This window comes from Corvus cornix, chromosome 28 (genome assembly GCF_000738735.6).
Source record: "Corvus cornix cornix isolate S_Up_H32 chromosome 28, ASM73873v5, whole genome shotgun sequence".
NCBI classification, from domain to species: domain Eukaryota; kingdom Metazoa; phylum Chordata; class Aves; order Passeriformes; family Corvidae; genus Corvus; species Corvus cornix.
Genome location: NC_046356.1, coordinates 4,354,488 through 4,373,835, shown reverse-complemented (window position 1 = coordinate 4,373,835; position 19,348 = coordinate 4,354,488). Strand labels below are relative to the sequence as shown.

General features: G+C 60.2%; 1 protein-coding gene across 1 annotated transcript in view; it reads right to left on the bottom strand.

Annotated features, from left to right (window-relative positions):
- LOC104697407 (fibrillin-2) overlaps positions 1 to 19,348 on the bottom strand; it is a 66,949-nt gene that overhangs the window by 6,341 nt on the left and 41,260 nt on the right. The window contains 38 exon segments of the mRNA XM_039566220.1: positions 616 to 822; positions 1,314 to 1,439; positions 2,018 to 2,149; positions 2,611 to 2,733; positions 3,102 to 3,221; positions 3,541 to 3,666; positions 3,934 to 3,999; positions 4,281 to 4,433; positions 4,515 to 4,640; positions 4,906 to 5,025; positions 5,441 to 5,569; positions 5,717 to 5,833; positions 5,955 to 6,080; positions 6,762 to 6,887; positions 7,158 to 7,283; positions 7,554 to 7,625; positions 7,893 to 8,042; positions 8,394 to 8,519; positions 8,778 to 8,903; positions 9,146 to 9,214; positions 9,659 to 9,820; positions 10,344 to 10,466; positions 10,765 to 10,887; positions 11,235 to 11,360; positions 11,669 to 11,791; positions 12,473 to 12,595; positions 12,986 to 13,111; positions 13,214 to 13,339; positions 13,574 to 13,696; positions 14,047 to 14,172; positions 14,563 to 14,688; positions 16,083 to 16,211; positions 16,662 to 16,787; positions 16,908 to 17,135; positions 17,722 to 17,847; positions 18,127 to 18,177; positions 18,438 to 18,575; positions 19,023 to 19,142. Coding sequence (XP_039422154.1) covers positions 616 to 822; positions 1,314 to 1,439; positions 2,018 to 2,149; positions 2,611 to 2,733; positions 3,102 to 3,221; positions 3,541 to 3,666; positions 3,934 to 3,999; positions 4,281 to 4,433; positions 4,515 to 4,640; positions 4,906 to 5,025; positions 5,441 to 5,569; positions 5,717 to 5,833; positions 5,955 to 6,080; positions 6,762 to 6,887; positions 7,158 to 7,283; positions 7,554 to 7,625; positions 7,893 to 8,042; positions 8,394 to 8,519; positions 8,778 to 8,903; positions 9,146 to 9,214; positions 9,659 to 9,820; positions 10,344 to 10,466; positions 10,765 to 10,887; positions 11,235 to 11,360; positions 11,669 to 11,791; positions 12,473 to 12,595; positions 12,986 to 13,111; positions 13,214 to 13,339; positions 13,574 to 13,696; positions 14,047 to 14,172; positions 14,563 to 14,688; positions 16,083 to 16,211; positions 16,662 to 16,787; positions 16,908 to 17,135; positions 17,722 to 17,847; positions 18,127 to 18,177; positions 18,438 to 18,575; positions 19,023 to 19,142 — 4,791 coding nt within the window.

Here is a 19,348-nt window from a genome sequence, read left to right as displayed (position 1 = left end):
TTTGGCACCGTGGTCTGGCAGCTCCCAGCTGCCAATGAACATCCCCCTGTTAACCTGAGAGCTGCAAAGATAAACTGGATTTCTGGCTGAACTTTCACAAAGCAGAAATCTGCTGCACATTCCCTGGACATGTGTGGGGTTTCCCCCCAGAGCAGGGATGGAGGTTGGGTGAAGGACTCCACTTAATTATCATCATTTCCATGCTAACTTACATTTGGCTCCTAATCAATCCTGTTTCTTCTGCCAGCTTTAATACCTCGGTATCTGCACTGTTTATGTTCTGCTGTAATCTACCAGTAGCTGTTTTTAGTTTTACACTGTGGAGTAACTGATTAAGATCTTTCATCTGTTATCTCCTGCCTGTTCAATAAATAACTCATTTTATAATAGACCTGATCTGCCATCCTCAGACCTTGCAGGCCACAGGGATTCCTTAACATTAAGCCATAAATCCAAGGCCAAGGCAGGGCTGAAGCTCCCCCTCATCCCACGACACTGGGGCAGGCTGGATTCTCCCAGAGAGCCAGAGCTCCGTGGCCACAGAACATTGCAGAGGCTCCTTGTCTGCCCCAGGCCTGTCCCGGCCACTTCCCAGGGGGACTGTGCCCCACTCACCTCTGCCGTCCGTGGAGTACCCGGGGCCATGGGGACACATCTTCTTGTAGTGGGCAGTGCCAGGGAGGGGGCACAGCTCGCACTGGGGGCCCCAGCTGCGCCCGCTGTTGCAGCAGCACTCGGACTTGGTGACCAGGTTGCGGTTGGTGGAGGACATCTGGCACATGGTCTGCAGCACCTCCGTGAAGCAGAAGCCCTGGCGGGTGTCTGGGCACAGGAAAAGGGGACACAAATCCAAGATCTGAGGCAGTGCCAGCACCAGGGTAACGGAGCAGGCGGTGCCAGGGCTGACGGGGAGGGTGGGGGGGTTTGGATAAAGGTGATGCTCCAACAACTTTCCTGCTCAGGAGCAAAGAATCCCAGAATGGGTTGGGTTGGAAGGGACCTTAAAGCCCACCCAGTGCCACCCCTGCCATGGCAGGGACACCTCCCACTGTCCCAGGTGGCTCCAAGCCCCAATGTCCAACCTGGCCTTGGGCACTGCCAGAGATCCAGGGGCAGCCACAGCTGCTCTGGGCACCCTGTGCCAGGGCCTGCCCACCCTCCCAGCCAGGAATTCCTTCCCAATATCCCATCTGTCAGCAGGAAGCCACTCCCTGTGTCCTGTCCCTCCATCCCTTGTCCTGAGTCCCTCTCCTGCTCTCTGAGCCCCCCTGACATCCGAAAAGCTCCCTGTGCTGCCCAGGCCGGGGCATTACCGATGCACTCGGTGCCCGAGGGACTGACTTCGAAGCCCTCGTTGCAGTCGCAGCGATAACTCCCGGCCGTGTTCACGCAGCGCCCGTTGGGGCAGATCCCGGGCTTGGTCCGGCACTCGTTCTCATCTGCCAGGGAGGCACCGCACACAGCCCTGCTGAGCCCAGGGACAAACCTTCCCAGCTTCCCCTCCCTTTGGAATGCCCTCACAGAGCCCCTGAGGATCAGTTCCATGTTTTTATGCAGCTGGGAGAAACCTCCACTCGCCCTGGGAGAAACCTCCACCCATCCCAGACCTCTCCCAGAGTAGGGTGGCAGAATTCAGCCTCCCTGGCTTGTCCCTGCTCCAGCTGCTGCTGGGATTGGGCTGGAGCTGGCTCTGTGCTGTGCAGCTCTGGGTTGTTCATTCCTGCCCATTCCAAAAGCAGCTTGGCACAGACTCGGAAAAACTCAAAGGGAAGGACACGTGGCACAGGGCTGTGTCACCCTGGGGGTGACCCACGGCTCCAGGGATGCACTGAGGTTTTGTGTGTCCTACTGGGACACTTGGGAAGTTGTGACACGTGGGAGAGCCCAGGGAGGAGCCCAAGGATGTAAAAGAAAGAAGGATGTAAAAGAAAGAAGGATGTAAACCAAAGCTCCGTGGAGGATCCCTCGGAGAGGACACTGTCCATGCCCCGGGAGTGCCCCCAGCCTGCCCTGGTACCTGTGCACCCCTCTCCATCGGGCCTGCGCTGCATCCCAGGAGGGCAGATGCACATGAAGGTGCCGATGAGGTTCTTGCAGAGCATCCCCCGGGACTCGCAGTCGTGCAGCCCCTCTGCGCACTCGTCCAGATCTGCAACGAGACCCCATGAGAGCCCCTGCCAGCCCCAGCTCTGCCTCAGACCCCATCAGAGCCCCTGCCAGCCCTGCCAGCCCCAGCTCTGCCACCCTTGCACTGCTCCATCTGGCTGGCACACAGCTTAAAAAATACCATGGAATGAGGTGGGCTGGAAGGGACTTAGAAATTCATTCAGTGCCACCCCTGCCATGGACAGGGGCACCTTCCGCTGTCCCAGGGTGCTCCAGCCTGGCCTTGGACAATTCCAGGGATGGGGCAACCACAGCTTCTCTGGGAAGCCTCCCCAGCCTTCCAGGGAAGAATTCCCTTCTACCAGCAGGACACTGAGGTGGGTGATGGGAGAAAAGCCCAGAGATGCCAGCGCAGAATTCCCACCTTCCCCATACACACCTGGCCACGTGCAGGGGCTGGGGACAGTTTGGGCCATCCCCTGCTGGCTGCAGAAGGGGTTTTACCTCTGCACATCCTCCTGTCCTCCCGCAGGGCGTACCCGGAGGGGCAGGTGCACTCGTAGGAGCCGAAGGTGTTGATGCAGCGGAAGGCGCAGAGCAGGGGGTTCAGGGAGCACTCGTTGATGTCTGCAGGGAGGAGAGGACAGGACAGGACTCACCCCGGTGCCCTCGGCAGGGTAGGAACTCCCCAGGGCAGAGCCACCCTCCCCGGGCATCCATCCCATGAGAGCTTTGTTCCACCAAGGCCTCCTGCCGTGGTATCCCTGCAGAGCCTCTGGTGTCCCAGCAGCTTTGATGGGAACAGGCTGCTGGTCCTTGGGGAGGCAGCTCCCATGTTCATCCAGGTCTCCAGGCGTCCTCCTGGGCTCCAGAGGGAGCTGGCGGAGCCCCGTGTGGAGAGGAGCCCCATCCAGCTTTTCCACACCACCCACGGGGGGCTGGCCCAGGCAGGGGGTCCCACACAGCCCAGCGTGGATGGAACGAGGCGTTGTTACCTTCGCAGGTCATCATGGGCCCCGGCTCAAAGCCCTCGTCACAGGCGCACTCGAAGCCTCCCACCACGTTGGTGCAGGTGCCATTCCCACAGGGATTGCCAATGGAGCACTCGTCCGTGTCTGGGGAGCACAGCAGCGTGAGGAGGACGGGGATGGGGAAGGGCTGGGCTGGGCTCTTGCAGGGGGAGCTCTCAAACTGTCCGGGAAGGGAAGGGAAGGGAAGGGAAGGGAAGGGAAGGAAGGGAAGGGAAGGAAGGGAAGGGAAGGGAAGGGAAGGGAAGGGAAGGGAAGGGAAGGGAAGGGAAGGGAAGGGAAGGGAAGGGAAGGGAGAGCAGCGATTCCCTCCCGGCACACACCCACAGCGATCCATCGCCTCTGGAGCGAGGGGGACGGAGCAGGAGGGAGCAGGGCACCCATGCAGACCCCCACAGAGCCTCACCCACGCAGTTGACCCCGGTGTAGTCCAGGTTGTAGCCGAAGGGGCACTCGCAGCGGAAGGAGCCGTCGGTGTTGATGCAGGCCCCGTTGATGCACACGCCCAGGTTCTCCGAGCACTCGTTCACATCTGGGAATGGAAAACGACGCTTCACACAGCCACAAACAGCCCTGTCCCCTCAGCACTGACACGGGATGCTCAGGCGATCCCTGGAGTTTCAGGTGTTCCCTCTCCAGAGCTGAGGGATGAACCCCCGCTGGGCAGTCGGGGTTTGGGGGGTGCCCAGTCCCGTGTCCCCCCAGGATCCCTCCCTGCTCTCCTGCAGCCCAGCTCTGGTTGATCCCAGGCAACAACCCCCCAGCCCAAATTTCTCCTCATCCCTCCACCCTGCCTCACCTTCCCGGGTGTCACCCGGGCCTGGGATGGCCCCGTGGCCGTATGGACACAGCTCCTGGAAGGCAACTGGAAGAGAGCAGAGAAGTGGGATGTGCTGAAGGGATTCTGCTCCCAGCAGCTGAAATGGGCTTTGGAGGCTCCTGGGATTCCCATGGGGACACACCCACCGCTCCCATGGGGACACCCCCCATCCCTCCCATGGGAACACACCCATCCCTCCCATGGGGACACACCCATCCCTCCCATGGGAACACACCCATCCCTCCCATGGGGACACCCCCATCCCTCTCCCGGAGGACACCCCCATCCCTCTCCCTAGGACACCCCCATCCCTCTCCCGTCCCTACCGTTGCCCTCCTGCGGGCACAGCTCGCAGGGGTCTCCCCAGCCCTCCCCGGGCATTTTGCTGCAGCAGCACCGAGCCTTGGTGGTGTTGAAGGCCTTGGGCACAGAGCACTTCCCGTTGTCAAAGCGAGTGAAGCAGAAGCTCTGGCGGGTGTCTGGGGGAGGATGGGGGCGTGCCAAGGTCAGGGAGAATCCCGGGAATTCTGCTCCCTCCCCCCAGGAGCGGCTGCACTGACCGAAGCAGCGGCGGCCGTTGTCGGACAGCACAAAGCCCGGGGGACACACACACTGGAAGCTGCCAGGGGTGTTGGTGCACGTCCCAAAGAGGCAGATGTTGGGCTCCTCTTCGCACTCGTTGATGTCTGGGAGGAGCAGGGACACACGGGGCACCCAGAGGTCAGGAGAACAGGTGAGGGGGGTGTTTGGGGGCTGGACACCACCCCTGCCTCACCCCCCAACCTTCCCTCAGGGAAAACGGGCACAGCAACACCCCCGAGCCTCCTGTGCCACCAGAGCTGGTCTTGCCTGGCTTCCAGGAGGGATTTGGGGGTGGTGATGCCCCTGGGATGGGACAGGTCAGGGTGCCCAGGTGCCGTGCTGGGAACGGGGGCACAGAGCCGACCTTACCGATGCAGTTGTCGTTCTGCACCTCGTAGCCAGGGGGGCAGATGCAGCGGAAGGAGCCCTCCAGGTTCTGGCAGGTGCCCGGGGAGCAGGTCCCAGGCAGGCTCACGCACTCATTGATGTCTGGAGAGGGGGAAAACAGCCAGGGATGGGGTCTGGGCTCTGCTCTGAGCACCCTGGGTGCACCAGGCCCTGCCTTGCCCCAAAGGTGACAGGGAACAGGGGAGACGTTTCCAGGATGGTTCCCAAGATGTCCCTGGTACAATTTTAGGGCAAGGACAGGACATTTCTCCCACTGCCTGCAGGTCCCAGCACGTGGACAGGACAGGCCTGAAGGGAGATGGAGGCAGGGAGGGGCCAGTCCAGCTCTCTGTGGGCATTTAAATGACCAGGCTTTGCATCCTGGGGACTTGTGAGCGCTTCTGGAGAATCCCACTGCTGGGACCAGCTTGGGGACCACATGGCACAGCACCAGCCAGGCCAGCGGACCCTGGACACTGCCCTGGACACTGCCCTGGACACTGCCCTGGACACTCACCCACGCAGTTCTTGCCGTCGGGGGTGCGGTCGTACCCCTCCTGGCACAGGCACTGGAAGGAGCCGACGCTGTTGATGCACTGCCCGTTCCTGCACACCTGCCCCACCAGGGATGAACACTCGTCAATGTCTGCGGGCCGGAGAGCAGCGGGAAACGGGAAGAGAGACGGAGCAAGAGCGTCAGAGTGTCACCTGTGGCACACACAGCCACCCTTGGCCACCAGGGCTGGCCCCGGTGAGTCATCCATGGCATCAGGGCTCCGGGGAACTCACTCACCCATGCAGTCGTTGTTGTGGGTGAGCTCGAAGCCCGGGAAGCAGAGGCAGTTGTAGGAGCCCACGGTGTTCTTGCAGGTCCCGTTGCCGCAGGGCTGCCGGTCACACTCGTCGATGTCTGCGGGGACAAGGTCACACCTGAGAATCCGGGTGGCTGCACGGCACAGGGAGGACACTTGGCTGTCCTTGGCAGCACCCTGGGGTGTCAGGGACTTGTGTCCCCCTGGGGTGACACTGACCCATGCACATGGTCTGCTCCCCGGTGGCCTTGAAGCCGTTGTGGCAGATGCAGACGTAGCTGCCCTCGGTGTCCACGCAGTCCCCATGGCTGCACACGTTGGGGATCTCCTGGCACTCGTTGCGACCTGAAATGAAGCCGAGGAGTCCAGGTGAGGGGCAGGGAGGGAATGGGGAGGGGGAGAGCAGAGCCTCGCCCATGGTTTTGGAGAGCTGACTTCATCACAACGAGATTTATGTGCTGCCATCCCAAAAAAAAGGGGAGTGTGATATCAGGTGTGTCCCAGTGATGCCATGAAATGTTTGCCTTTTCTTTTAACCCCGTTATACCTTTTTACAGCTTCTGTACTCCTAGTGCTTTTTGCCTACATTCTTGGACTTGTTTGTCAAGCTAAGAGACTGAACATTTTAGAAGCTTCGTAGCTAGGGATCAGTGTCCCCCAGACCCCAAGGTCCTCTCCAGAACACGTTCTGTAAACCAAGATAGAACCATCCAGGGGAAGGTTCCTTGGGGAGGGGGGCTCACTTGAGCCTCTCATTGGGGAATCTTTGATAGACCTGCTAATTAGTAACACCTATAATGTTATACCCAATGTTGGGGGGGCAGGGGGACACAGAGAGAGACTCAGCGGGGTGCATCTCGATGCATATGACCTGGACGTGTGCACCTAAGGATCCTTAAAATAAATACCAAGGTAAAATCCCTTTTCCCCTTCTAACCGTGTATGATTCTTGATTTTAAGACCAGGAAAAGGCATCACCAGGTGTCCCTGAGGTGTCCCCCAGGTGTCCCTGAGGTGTCCCCTTACCCACACAGGCTCCCCCCGGGGACAGGCGGTAGCCAGTGGCGCACTCGCAGCGGAAGCTCCCCGGGATGTTGACGCACTCCGCGTGCCGCTGGCACAGCGTCTCCCCACTGCTGCACTCGTCGATGTCTGCAGGGACACAGGGCACAGGGACACTGGATGGCACCAGGAACGCCGGGATAAATCCAGCAGGGGCTGTCCTGGGAATGGCTGAGGCAGCGCTGGGATCGCTGCACCCAGCGGGACCAGCCCAGCTTGGGAAGGACCACTGGGATCACCGCGTCCAGCTCCCGGTCCTGTGCAGGACATGCCAGGAATCCCCCCCGTGGAGCTGCTGGCAGCCCCTGGGGCAGTATGCTGGGGGCGGGAGGTGCTGGAATTCCTGCTGGGATGCGGTACCTTCACAGATGAGCAGGATGTTGTTGTAGCTGAAGCCGATGGGGCACTCGCAGCGGAAGCTCCCGATCTGGTTGATGCAGACACCGTTGGTGCAGATCGCCGGGATCTCGCTGCACTCATCGATATCTGCACACAATCCAACATCAGCATCCTGCCCCGGCATCCCGGGAATGCCCCACAACATCAGCATCCCCCCTTGGCATCCCAGGAATGCTGGGAGATGCTGGGAGAACTCATCTCCCACCTCCTCAGTCTCTGGCACTGCCAAGCCTCTTTTCCTTGCCCTAACCCTTAATTCCCTAGGGGAGGGGAAGGGCAGAAGCTCACAAGCAGCCTGGGAAGGAAGCAGAGGGTCAGGAGCAGCCCTGGCCCCGTGGGGATGCAGGATTTACTCACCAATGGGCTTCCCTGTGTGGATGTCGATGATAAATCCGGGGGCTTGGTTCCCACAGAGGATCTGGTACTCGGCTGGAAAGGGAACACCGAGGTCATGGCTGTGCCCATGGACGGGGGGGTTAAGTGAGGGACAACCGTGCTGGAACTGGGGTCTGACAGGCAGCAGGGGCTCCCCACTGTGCTTGGAGTCACCCCCAGGGTGCTCTCCCTTCTCCTCTATCTTGTTGGTGTCCGTGCCCCAAATTTCATGGGAAAACAGGAAACTCGAGGCGACAGGGATCACCTGGGACAGACTTACAGCTGGCAGGGGTGGCACAGGAACCCCGTGAGGGCACTTACGGCTGGCAGGGGTGGGACAGGGCTCGCAGGGTTTGTTCCAGGCCTTGCCGATGTTGTAGGAGCAGCAGCACATCTTCTTGGTCATGTTGAAGGACAGCTCGTTCTCGCACGTGTCGTTGTAGTTGCGGTAGCAAACGCTCTTCCTCATGTCTGTAACGGCAGAGCCGGGCTCGGGACAGCCCTGGGAATGGCACTGCCAGCCCCGGGAATGGCACTGCCAGCCCCAGGAATGGCACTGCCAGCCCCAGGAATGGGAGGGAAGACCTCCAAGACTGAGCCCAACCCATGCCCCATCTGTCACCCAGACCAGAGCACTGAGTGCCACGTCCAGCTTTGAATCCCAGGCCCTGTTCCCAGCTCTTCTGCTCCATCCCCTCAGCACAGCCCCAGGGTCGGGCACAGGGCAGTGCCAGACCCCTCACCACAGATCTGGCCCATTCCCCACGGATCTGGAGCCCTCCCCATGAATCCTGAGCCCTCCCCAGGGATCTGGAGCCGTACCCATGCAGTTGTTTCCCCCGTTGACCTGCATGTACTCGGGGGGGCACACACAGGTGTAGTTGCCCAGGGTGTTGTAGCAGGTGCCAGGGCCACAGATCCCGATGTGGGCAGAGCACTCGTCGATGTCTGCGGGATAAAGGAGTCAAAGCACTGGGCACGGGTGGGGAAGGGCACGGGGTGGGGTGGGGGTAGGCTTGGCACGAGGGATGGGTGGGTTTGGCACAAGGACAGGTTTGTGATGAGGAAATCTGGAAGGGAAAGAACCATTCCTGGGGCAGCTGGGATACACACACAGCTCTGGCACGTGTGTGTGCCATCCACCACGGACAACACCCAGCCCCTGCAGCAGGTGCCACCCCTGTCCCCCGTCCCTGGCACCGGTACCTTCGCAGATGCGGGTGTCCTCGTTGAGGTAGTAGCCCAGGGGACACTCGCACTGGAAGCTGCCGAAGGTGTTGACGCAGTTCCCGCCCTGGCACAGCCCCGGCAGCTCCTGGCACTCATCGATGTCTGAGGAGGGACAGCAGTGGGACATTTTCACTGCCTGTGCCACCCCTGCAGCTCCAGAGAGTTCATCCCACCACGCCCAGCCCTGCCCTGGACCGTGGCCAAGGAGAGCCACACTTTGTGTCCATCACTTGGTGGTCAGTGGGCACCCACCAGCCCAGTGCCACGGCACAGAGTCCCCACAGGGCTGGGGTCCCCCAGCACCCCATCCCTCGGGAAGGGCCATGGGAATAGGGATAACTCACCCTCCAGGATGACAGTGATGGGGTTGGGCCGGAACCCTTCTCCCCCAGGGCACAAGGTCTTGTACTCGGCTGTGGAGAAAGGCAGTCAGGGGAGCTGAGAGGGCTCCCATAGACCAGGAGGGGTGGGGAGAGCCAGGAGAATCCCAGGAGAATCCCAGGAGAATCCCAGGAGGAACAGGCCATGAGGATGTGTCTGGGGCTCAGACGGAGCAGCTCGATCCCCATCGCCTGCCGAGCCAACGGAGCCATCCCACAGCCTGCCCTCCCTGGAAGGGGGTGATTCCACATTCTCTCCCCCAGCCCACTGCACCGGGAATGAAGGATCCCAGCCCAGATCCCCCAGACACGACAGCCTGGTCTCTCCCACCCCGCTTCACCTCTGCCCTGCCCTGCCTGGAGCAGCAAGTCCTGAACTCAGCACCTCCAGTCGGAGTTGAGAATCCATCGGGAAGCGTCCCTGCCTCTCTTCCCCCCTTCCCACCCCGTGCTCATCCCAAGCTTTTCCCCACTCACTGGTGTTGGCCGGAGGACAGAGCTCGCAGGGGTTGCCCCAGGCACGGCCCAGGGAGCAGCAGCAGGAGGCCCGAGTGACCCCCACTCCGATCTCAGCACTGCAGGAGATGCCCCCATCTCCTCGATCCTGCGTGTCCAGGAAGCAATTCCCAACCCGGGTATCTGCACAGAGACAGGGCTGCGTGAGCAAAGCCTCTCCTGGAAAGCTTGTGGGTGCAGGAGGAACGGAATCATGGAATTGTGGAACCTTAAAGATGATCGTGTTCCACCCCCTGCCACGGGCTGCAAAGGAATGTGAAATGTTCCAGGGATAAGGAAAAATTGTGGATTACTGGGAGCTGTGTGGGATCATGGAATCCCAAATGGTTTGGGCTGGAGGGATCTGAAGGATCATCCTGGCCATGGGCAGGGACATCTTCCACTGTCCCAGGCTGCTCCAAGCCCCGTCCAGCCTGGCCTTGGACACTGCCAGGGAATTAAACAGCTCCAGAGCTGCCCTGGAGTAACATTGCTTCAACAAGAGGGGCACCCACAGTGGTGACAGTGACACGAGGTGGGGCACACTTGACAGGACGTGGGTTAAACCCAGGGGACAGCCAGGCAGGGACAGCCTCACTGTGACCAGTTCCAGCTACAAGGGACCACCAAGAAGGACCCGCAGGGTGTCAGGGGGGTCCCCACTCACCCACACAGCCCACCCCAGTGGGGTTCAGCTCGAAGTCCTGGGGGCAGTTGCACAGGTAGCTGCCAGGGGTGTTGACACAGAGCCCGTTGATGCAGTTCACAGGGTCTGCACACTCGTTGATGTCTGAAAGGATGGACAGATGGACACTGAAGATCAAGGTGAGCACTGCCAGGAAAGCCCAGCCCAGCCGGAGCTCTGTGCCCAGGGTGTCCCCCACGTGAGGCAAAGCCCCTCTAGAACACATCTTGCCCTGTGCCACTGCCACCACCCTGCCCAGAGGCAGAAGGGAGGAGCAGAGCCACCCCCAGCTGTCCCTCCTGGCCACCCCCCAGCAGCAAAGACGTCACAGGGATGCTGGACTGATTGGGGCCAGCCCAGCCCAGCAGAGCCCAGAGCGGGACCCTCACCCAGGAGCCCTGACCTGTGCAGTTGCCCCCGCTCCTGTCCAGCTCATATCCATCGTCACAGGCACAGCGGAACATCCCGGGCAGGTTCTGGCAGGTGCCAAAGACACAGATGTTCTGGAAGGTGCATTCATCAATGTCTGCAAAACAGGGACAGCTGGGGACAGGCTGTGGCAGGGTGAGGGCCAGGACAGGCTTCTCCTGCCCAGCTGTGACCAACCCACCCCAGGATGGTTCTGGTGCCGTGGGAGACAATCTCTTGGGAGAGCTGGGCCACTCCACCCTCTCCCACTCTCTCCCCTCACCCCTGTTCTCCTGGTTTTCCATCTGGCAGGAATCCAGCTCAGCCCAGCCTCTCTGAGGGCTGGGGACCAACTGCAGCCAGTGGCAGAGGTGGCACCTCAGGAGCCTGGCACCAGCGCTGGGTCAGGAGGTGACAGCAGAGGACAGAGAAGGCCAGGAGGGAGTCAGAGCCCGGGGCACTCACCCTGGCAGGCCTTGCTGTCCTCGGTGGGGTTGAAGCCCATCTCGCACTCGCAGCGGTACCCGCCGGGCGCGTTGAGGCACTGCCCGTTCTCACACAGGTTCACGTTGTCCGCGCACTCATCCACGTCTGCAGGGAGGGACAGTGTCCACACAGGGGTGGGGGCTGCCCCCAGCCAGCCCAGGGACCCCAGGAGCCTGTGCCCACCCACTGCTGGGAGGCTGCAGCTCCTGTCATGGCCCTGAGCCTCCCCAAACACCTGTGAGGAGCTGCTGGGTCCCTGCTGGAGATCCCTGTGGCACAGACCAGGCTGCCCTGTGCTTTAGGGCACACGTGCTTTGGGGAACCCCAGCCACAGGCAGCACCAAGCAAGGCTGGTGGCTCAGAGGGGCTGGTCCCTGTCCCAGTCCCGTTCCTGCTGCCAGCCCCAGGCTCACCCGAGCAGGAGAAGCCGTCGCCGTTGAAGCCGTCGCGGCAGGCGCAGCGGTAGGAGCCGGGCGTGTTCACGCAGTTGGCGTTCAGGTTGCACTTGTGCTCCTCGGTCGCACACTCGTCCAGGTCTGGGCACGGACAACACCCTGTCAGTGCCTGGCCTGGCTAATCTGGAATGACCTTGGGCTCCTGGATGAGCTGGACCCACTTACTATGGAACCACAGAGCAGTTTGGGTGGGAAGGACCTTAAGGATCATCCAGTTCCACTCCCAGGGACACCTTCCACTAGCCCTGTCCAGCCTGGCCTTGGTCACCTTTTCTTGCCTTTCCCCTGAGCCTGGGTAGCTACAGGGGCACACAAACGGCCCAGGAGACTGTCCAGGCACTTGGAGGCTCCAACACATCCCTGGAAGCCTCTATGGCCACAACCAGGACACTGCTAAGCCCTGACCATGTCCCCAAGTGCCACATCTACACGGCTTTTAAATCCCTCCAGGGATGGTGACTGGGCCTGGGCTGGACAACCCTTTCTATGAAGACATTTTTCCAATTTTCCCAATATCCAACCTAAACCTCCCCTGGCACAGCTTGACACCATTCCCTCTTGTCCTGTTGTTCCCTGGCAGCAGAGCCCAACCCCACCCTCCCGTCAGGGAGCTGTGCAGAGCCAGAAGGCTCCCCCTGAGCCTGCTTTGCTCCAGGCTGAGCTCCTCCATCTCCTGGTGCTCCAGTGGAAGCTCAGCCCAGCCTTCCCAGCTGCCTGCAGAGCACCTGGAGAGGGATCAGCCTCCCCTGGAGGAGGACTCACCGTTGCACTTGAGGCCATCCCCGAGCCAGCCCGAGCGACACTTGCACTTGAAGCTGCCGGGGACGTTGATGCAGGACGCGTGCATGTCACAGTTGTGGGCCCCAATCTCACACTCATCGATGTCTGCAGAGGAAGGACACCAGGGCTGGCACAGCTCAGCTCTCCCAGCACAGCAGGGCTGAGCCAGGGATGGTCCCACTCCGGGCTTTGGGCACCGACGGCTCCCGGAGCTCCCAGGGCTTTGGGGGAGAGGCTGCCCGGGGCTGAATCCTGGGGCTGAGAGTACAACTGGGCAAAGGGCGGGCTCCTGGCTTGGCCATCACCTGGGAACAGGTGGGTTCCTGCCTGCATCCTGCCTTGCTGGCCCTCTGTGCCTGCCCAGGAGGGCTCCCAGCACATCCCACAGCAACCCCACACAGCACCCTGGGATGGGGCTTTCTCCAGGGCAGCTCTGGGAGGGTTTTCCCATTTTTGCCACTGGCAGCCCCGGCTCCAGGGGTGCTGAGCTCCCACCTGTGCACCCCGTGGTGCCCTTCTTGACGAAGTAGCCCAGCTGGCAGTGGCAGATGAAGGAGCCCTTGGTGTTCTCACACTCGCCGTGCAGGCAGATGTTGGGGTTGAGGTCGCACTCGTTCACATCTGCAGGACAAAACCAACCATGGGACACCCCAAGGACCCTGGTGTGGCTCTGGGGACAGGATGCAGAGCTGGGACACACCCAGGACACAGCCAGGGCCTCACCAATGCAGGTCTTCATGTCCAGGGATGCCATGAAGCCGTCGAAGCAGAGGCACCGGTACTCCCCGGGGATGTTGGTGCACTGCCCCCCGTCACAGATGTCGGGATTATCCTCACACTCATCAATATCTGCACAGAGGAGACCGTGCCAAGGTGAACACAGTGAACAGGCACAGCAGGAGCACGGGGGGCAGGAGGAAATCCCAAATCATGAGGGGCTGGACGGGGCAGTGCAAAGCAAAATCATCCACCCAGGGAAATCCCCTCTCTGGAAGGGACTTAAAAGTGAGACCCCTCATCCTGGAGCCAACTGGGGGGGACACAGAAGTCCCTGGGGCTACGAGAGCCAAGGTGGCCACTGACCTGCACAGGACCTCTTGTCTGGCATCAGGGCATAGCCTTCGCTGCAGCTGCACTCGTAGCTGCCCTCGGAGTTGGAGCAGTGGGTGTCACAGCCCCCGTTGGTGATGGTGCACTCGTCGATGTCTGGGGACAACCACACAACGGCCTGAGTCAGGAGGGACCCTCAGGGATCACCCAGCCCAACCCCTGGCCCTGCATAGACAAGAGCCCAGGCAGCAGTTTGGGTGGGAGAGGAGGACACAAATCTCCCCCAGCCAGGAGAAAACACCTCATTCCTTCTCCCCAGCCCCTGGCACTGCCCTCACAGGCCTCACAGCTGGTGACAGTCCCTTGCCAGCAGCACAGATTTGGCTGTCACTCATCCAGGGCGTTCCCCCTTTGCTTTACCCCCTGAACACTACAACACACATGAGCCCAGGAGGGTTCTGGGCTCATCCCAAGGTTCTGGAGGGACCCTTTGGGGGAGCACTCACCAACACAGCCCTGCCTGTCCAGCGTGGCCTGGAAGCCCGAGTCGCAGGAGCACTGGTAGGTGCCGATGACGTTGACGCAGCGCCCGTTGCGACAGAGGTTGTCACTGAGGGAGCACTCGTTGATGTCTGAGGGAACAAGAGCACTTTGAGCAGCCAGCCCTGCTCAGGCCACACTCAGGCCATCATCTGGTGCCCACCCTGGGTGTCCAAACTGGATTTGTCCCATTGGTCAAAGGGAGCAGCAGAACGAACAACAGTGAAACACTGGGAATGAGCTTGGTCCCTCCTCCTGGATGAGCTGGACCCACTCATCATGGAAGCACAGAAGGCTTTGGGTGGGAGGGACCTTAAGGATCATCCATGGGCAGGGACATGGGCAGGGACACCTTCCCCGAGCCCCGGCTGCTCCAAGCCCTGGGCAGTTCCAGGGATGGGACATGGGGGATGGGAAGGAGATACCCACACGCCTGCAGGAGCTCCAGGGCTCCCTGTGGGATCCCTGCTGTGCCCCCTCACCGATGCAGGTGTTGCCCTCGGCCGTCAGCTCGTGCCCAGGGGGGCAGATGCACTCGAAGCTGCCGTCGGTGTTCATGCAGATCCCGCCCCGGCACAGCAGCGGGTCCCGCTCGCACTCGTTGATGTCTGCACAGGAAAATGGGATTGGTCCCTTCCAGCTGCTGCTGCTGCGCTGGAGGCACATCCCAGAACAGGGAATATCACACAGTTAACAGGGCAGGGAGTGCATGGCTTGGATCCAGTGGTCTCCTGGTTGGAGCCTGAATGTTGGGAAATCACAGCTCGTGCTTGACCTCAGCAGAACCCAGGAGCTCCTCAGTGACAGCAGAACAAGGGACTGAGGTTGGATATATTTAAAAACTCATTTTCCTTTCATGTTTATTTTTCTGACTCCAGCCTTGAAATTAGGAATGAGATATTTTCCCTGACTTGGATAAAACACTGATGAGATTTCCAGGTAAAGAGGGCTGAGATGCACCTGAAAATGGGGGTGGCAGGTCCCTACCAAACACCCCCAGATCAGTGGGAGCCTGTTCCCGGTGAATCCCAGGCTGCATCTTCACTGCTGTTGTTGTCCCCTGCCCCAGGCTGGAAAGAATTCCTCCCTCAGGAGGCTGAAGTCAAATTCTTTTGCCAAACACAGGTGGGAAGAAGTTAATCCTTGACCACAGGCAAGGACAAAACGTCACCACCCCCTTTGGGGTAAGATGACTCAGCTCCCTGTCACCCAGAAAAACAGGATAAAGTGGAATTGGACGGGTAACAGTGAGCATTAAATTAAAAAAAGAACAATGAAAAGAACAATGAAATTTATATCCTTCTATAAAGATTAGAAATCTGATTACTGCAAGAAGGCACCAGGTCATGGGTGAGGACTGTGACATTCTCAGTGTCCCAGAAATGGAGCAGAAGGAGGAGGATGATCAGTGGGAGCTGTGGAAACCCCTGCTACAAATTGTATAGAAAAGACAAAGCCCCTGCCAGGGGCAGTGATTTATTTTAAAGAGCACAGAGAATAAAACATGAAAAATAAATAAATGATGTTGAATCATGGCTTGAAGTGGTTTGAAAGTCCAAGCCAAAGCAGGGAGAGCAGAATATTAAGAGCAGGTCAGTGAGACAAGTGAGTCTGGCTGGACAGAGGAGAGGAACATGGAATGCCAGGAATTAGAGGACAGCAAGAGTCTGGCTGAGCTGTTGGAGACAAACTGAGGTACTGAGGTCACTGATGGGATTTTTTAAGCTCCAAACAAGAATTATTCAATTGAAAACAGATGGGACTCTGACAGAATAAAAACAAGCCTTGGGCAGATGGGAGGAGCTGTAAGGAATTGTGCGAGGGTAAAGGGAGATTAAATGGGCAGGTGAAGGGAGCCCCTATAACTGAGAGCTGGGTGGGGTGGGAGAGGGCACGTGGTGTCCCAGAACTCCTCAGGGAGGATCTGATCCATGGAAGCGTTTGGGGAGCCGGGCAGCTCCGGCCCTGGCCATGCCCTGTCCCAGCAGGGGCCCAGCCTCACCCATGCAGTTCTTCATCATCATGAAGCCGCTCTCATAGCCCTCGAAGCACTCGCACTCGAAGCTGCCCGGGGTGTTCACGCAGGAGCCGTGGCCACACAGGTCGGGGGAGATGCGGCACTCGTCGATGTCTGGGGACAAGGACAGGCAGTGGGGCAGGACAGGCCACCAGCACCGCCAGAGCCAGCGCTGGGCTGCCCACACTGCACACCCAACTCGCTGGGCAGGGACCAGGGACAAAGGAACTCCCTGTCCCTGGAGAGGCTGCAGTTATGCTGCTCCCTGGGGCAGGGCTGACCCTTCATCCCACAGGCAGGAGGAGCTTTATGGAATCACAGAATGGTTTGGGTCGGAGGGACCTTAAATCCCACCCAGTGCCACCCCTGCCGTGGGCAGGGACACCTCCCACTGTCCCAGGCTGCTCCAAGCCCCAATGTCCAGCCTGGTCTTGGGCACTTCTACTCATGGTCCTGCCCTTGGCTCCTCCCCACATCCCTCAATAAGCGCCAGGACTCCTCTGGGCAGCCCCACCCTGCTGAGCCCCCAAAGGCAGTAGGAAGAGCCCAGAGGGGGTCCCTCACCTGTGCAGTTCCTCTCCTCAGCATCCAGAGCAAAGCCATTGCCGCAGATGCACCGGAAGCTGCCGATGGTGTTCCGGCAGGTGCCGTGGGTGCACAGACCAGAGAACACCTTGCACTCGTTCACATCTGAGGGGGCACCAGAGGAGTTCAGGGTGGGGGGGTCTCCGTGAACCCCCTCAGGCAGCGGGGCCGCAGCTGAGAGGGGCCCAGCCCGGCCCAGCCCCAGCAGCCCCGAGTCCCCCTCACCTTTGTAGAAGGGCCGTCCCGAGAGCACGTCCCCGCGGTTGGCAAAGCCCGGCCCACGGGGACAGATGGCCTTGTACTCGCTGGAGCCCGCCCTGGGACACTCCTCGCAGTCGGAGCCCCAGGCCGAGCCCACGGAGCAGCAGCACATGTCCATGCGGAACTTGCCGGGCAGCGGCTCCGTGCACTCGTCCTCGTCCCAGCGCATGTAGCACTGCTCCACCCGCACGTCTGGGGACACAGCGCGGCTCAGCCCCCAGCACAGCCGGCCATGTCGCTGCCTGGGACGGGCTGAGCTTCCTGCGGTGGCTTTGGTTGGAGCGTCCTCCAAACAGCACCCATGGGGATGAGAAAACCTTTCCTGGGAGGGATTCCATAGCATGGAGTGCTGGCAACAGGGCCAGAGGATGGACCCTCATAGAATCCCGGGATTTAGGTTGGGAAAGACCTTTGAGATCACTGAGTCCAGCCTATGACCCAACACCACCTTGTCACCCAGACCACGGCACCGAGTGCCACATCCAGGCTTTTCTCAAACACGGTGCTGCAAGCGCAGGTGGCCCCCGCAAAGGGCAGGAGTTCGGCACTGGGTGCCCAGGAGCTGTTTTAGGGCTGCTGGGCCACGTCTTTAACCCCTGAGGTTATCTGGCCACTCCTGAAGTCCACCCAAGAAGGACAATGGTGTTACTGGCCAGACTTGAGGACATGAAACTCTGGTTCAGCTGTGAGGTTTGGGGGCTCTCTCAGGTGTGACTTGATTCCCAAGAATTCCTGGGGCACATGGCAGGGAGGATCTGGGCAGAGGAGGTGTCCTTACCCACACAGGTCCTGGCAGTGCCATCCAGGGTCAGCCCCTCGGGGCACTCGCAGCGGAAGGAGCCGGCCGAGTTCACGCAGCGTCCATTGGGGCACACGCCCGGGAACACCTCGCACTCGTTCACATCTGTGGGCACAGAGGTGGGGGAAGGTGAGGGATGGCACGGGGACACATCCAGTGTGGCCTGGAGGGGCTCCTGAAGGAGGTGGGAGGAGCCCAGAGCCACCCACCAGGCTCCAAGTGGCAACTTATCCATGAAAACTGGGCACAAACAGGGATGGGATCTGGGCATGGACAGACAGACAGACAAAGGGCCAGAGAGTGGAGATCCCCCTTAAGCCTCAGAGAAGCAGGACACCAACACGGACACCATGCCCAGGTTCCCAATAACAGCAGTTATTTTACCTTCACAGGTGACCCCCTTCATGCGGGCGTATCCCCGGGGACAGGCGGTGTCTGCAAGGGACAGGAAGTCAGCAAAGAAACCCATCCACATTTCCCACAGAATCATGGAGTATCCAGAGCCAGGAGGGACCCACAGGATCACCCAGTCCAACTCCTGACCCTGCCCAGACACCCCAACAATCCCACCCTGTCCCCGGGCATTGTCAGTGCCCCAGCACCCTCCAGGGAAGAACCTGTTCCTGATCTCCATCCCACCCCCGGGCACAACTCCAGCATTTCCTCGGGAATGCCAGGGCCTGGCAGAACCTCACCGATCTCGCAGCGCTCGCAGGGGCTGCCCCAGGCTGCCCCCAGGGTGGCACAGCACTCGGATTTCAGCGTGGCCCCGTTGATGTTGACCTCGCAGCGCCCGTCCTGGATGTTGAGCCAGCAGGTGCCCTTCATGCTGTCTGCAGGGACAGACATGGGGGCTGGAGGGGATGCTCCACGCCCCACATTCCAGGGGCATGGAAGCCCTGGGAGGCAGCTGGGAGGAGCTGTCTCTGCCCAAGTGCTCCCTGGGGACACTGATCCTTCAGGATCAGCAGGGACACAAACCAGGCTGGTCCCCAGAGCCTTAAATCCCATCCAGTGCCAGCCCTGCCATGGGCAGGGACACCTTCCCTGATCCCAGGCTGCTTCAGCCTGGCCTGGGACACTTCCAGGGATCCAGGGGCAGCCACAGCTGCTCTGGGAAATCCATTCCAGAGCCTCTCCACCTTCCCAGGGAAGGATTCCATCCCAGTATCCCATCCATCCCTGCCCTCTGGAATTCCCGTCCCTGCACCAGGCCAGGTGACCATGCAGGGTGACGCTGGCAGTGCCGCCTGGCCCTGGCAGGAGCTGGCCCCACTCACCCACACAGATGGTGCCACTGGGGTCCAGTTTGCTGCCCGGGGAGCACTCGCAGGCGAAGGAGCCGGCGTTGTTCCGGCACAGCCCATTCACACACGGGTTGGACGTGCACTCATTGATGTCTGCGGGGACAAGGGACAAAGGGACAAGGGACAAGGGACAAAGGGACAAAGGGATGGTCACTGGGGGCACTGACAGGGGACACCGCCTCGGAGACACAGACTGGAGGAGGTGAGAGCAAAGAGCCTGAAGAATGGTGGTTTAAATTGTTTTTTACATGGTATTAAATATCATAATAAAATTTAAAATATGCTAGAATATGTAATAT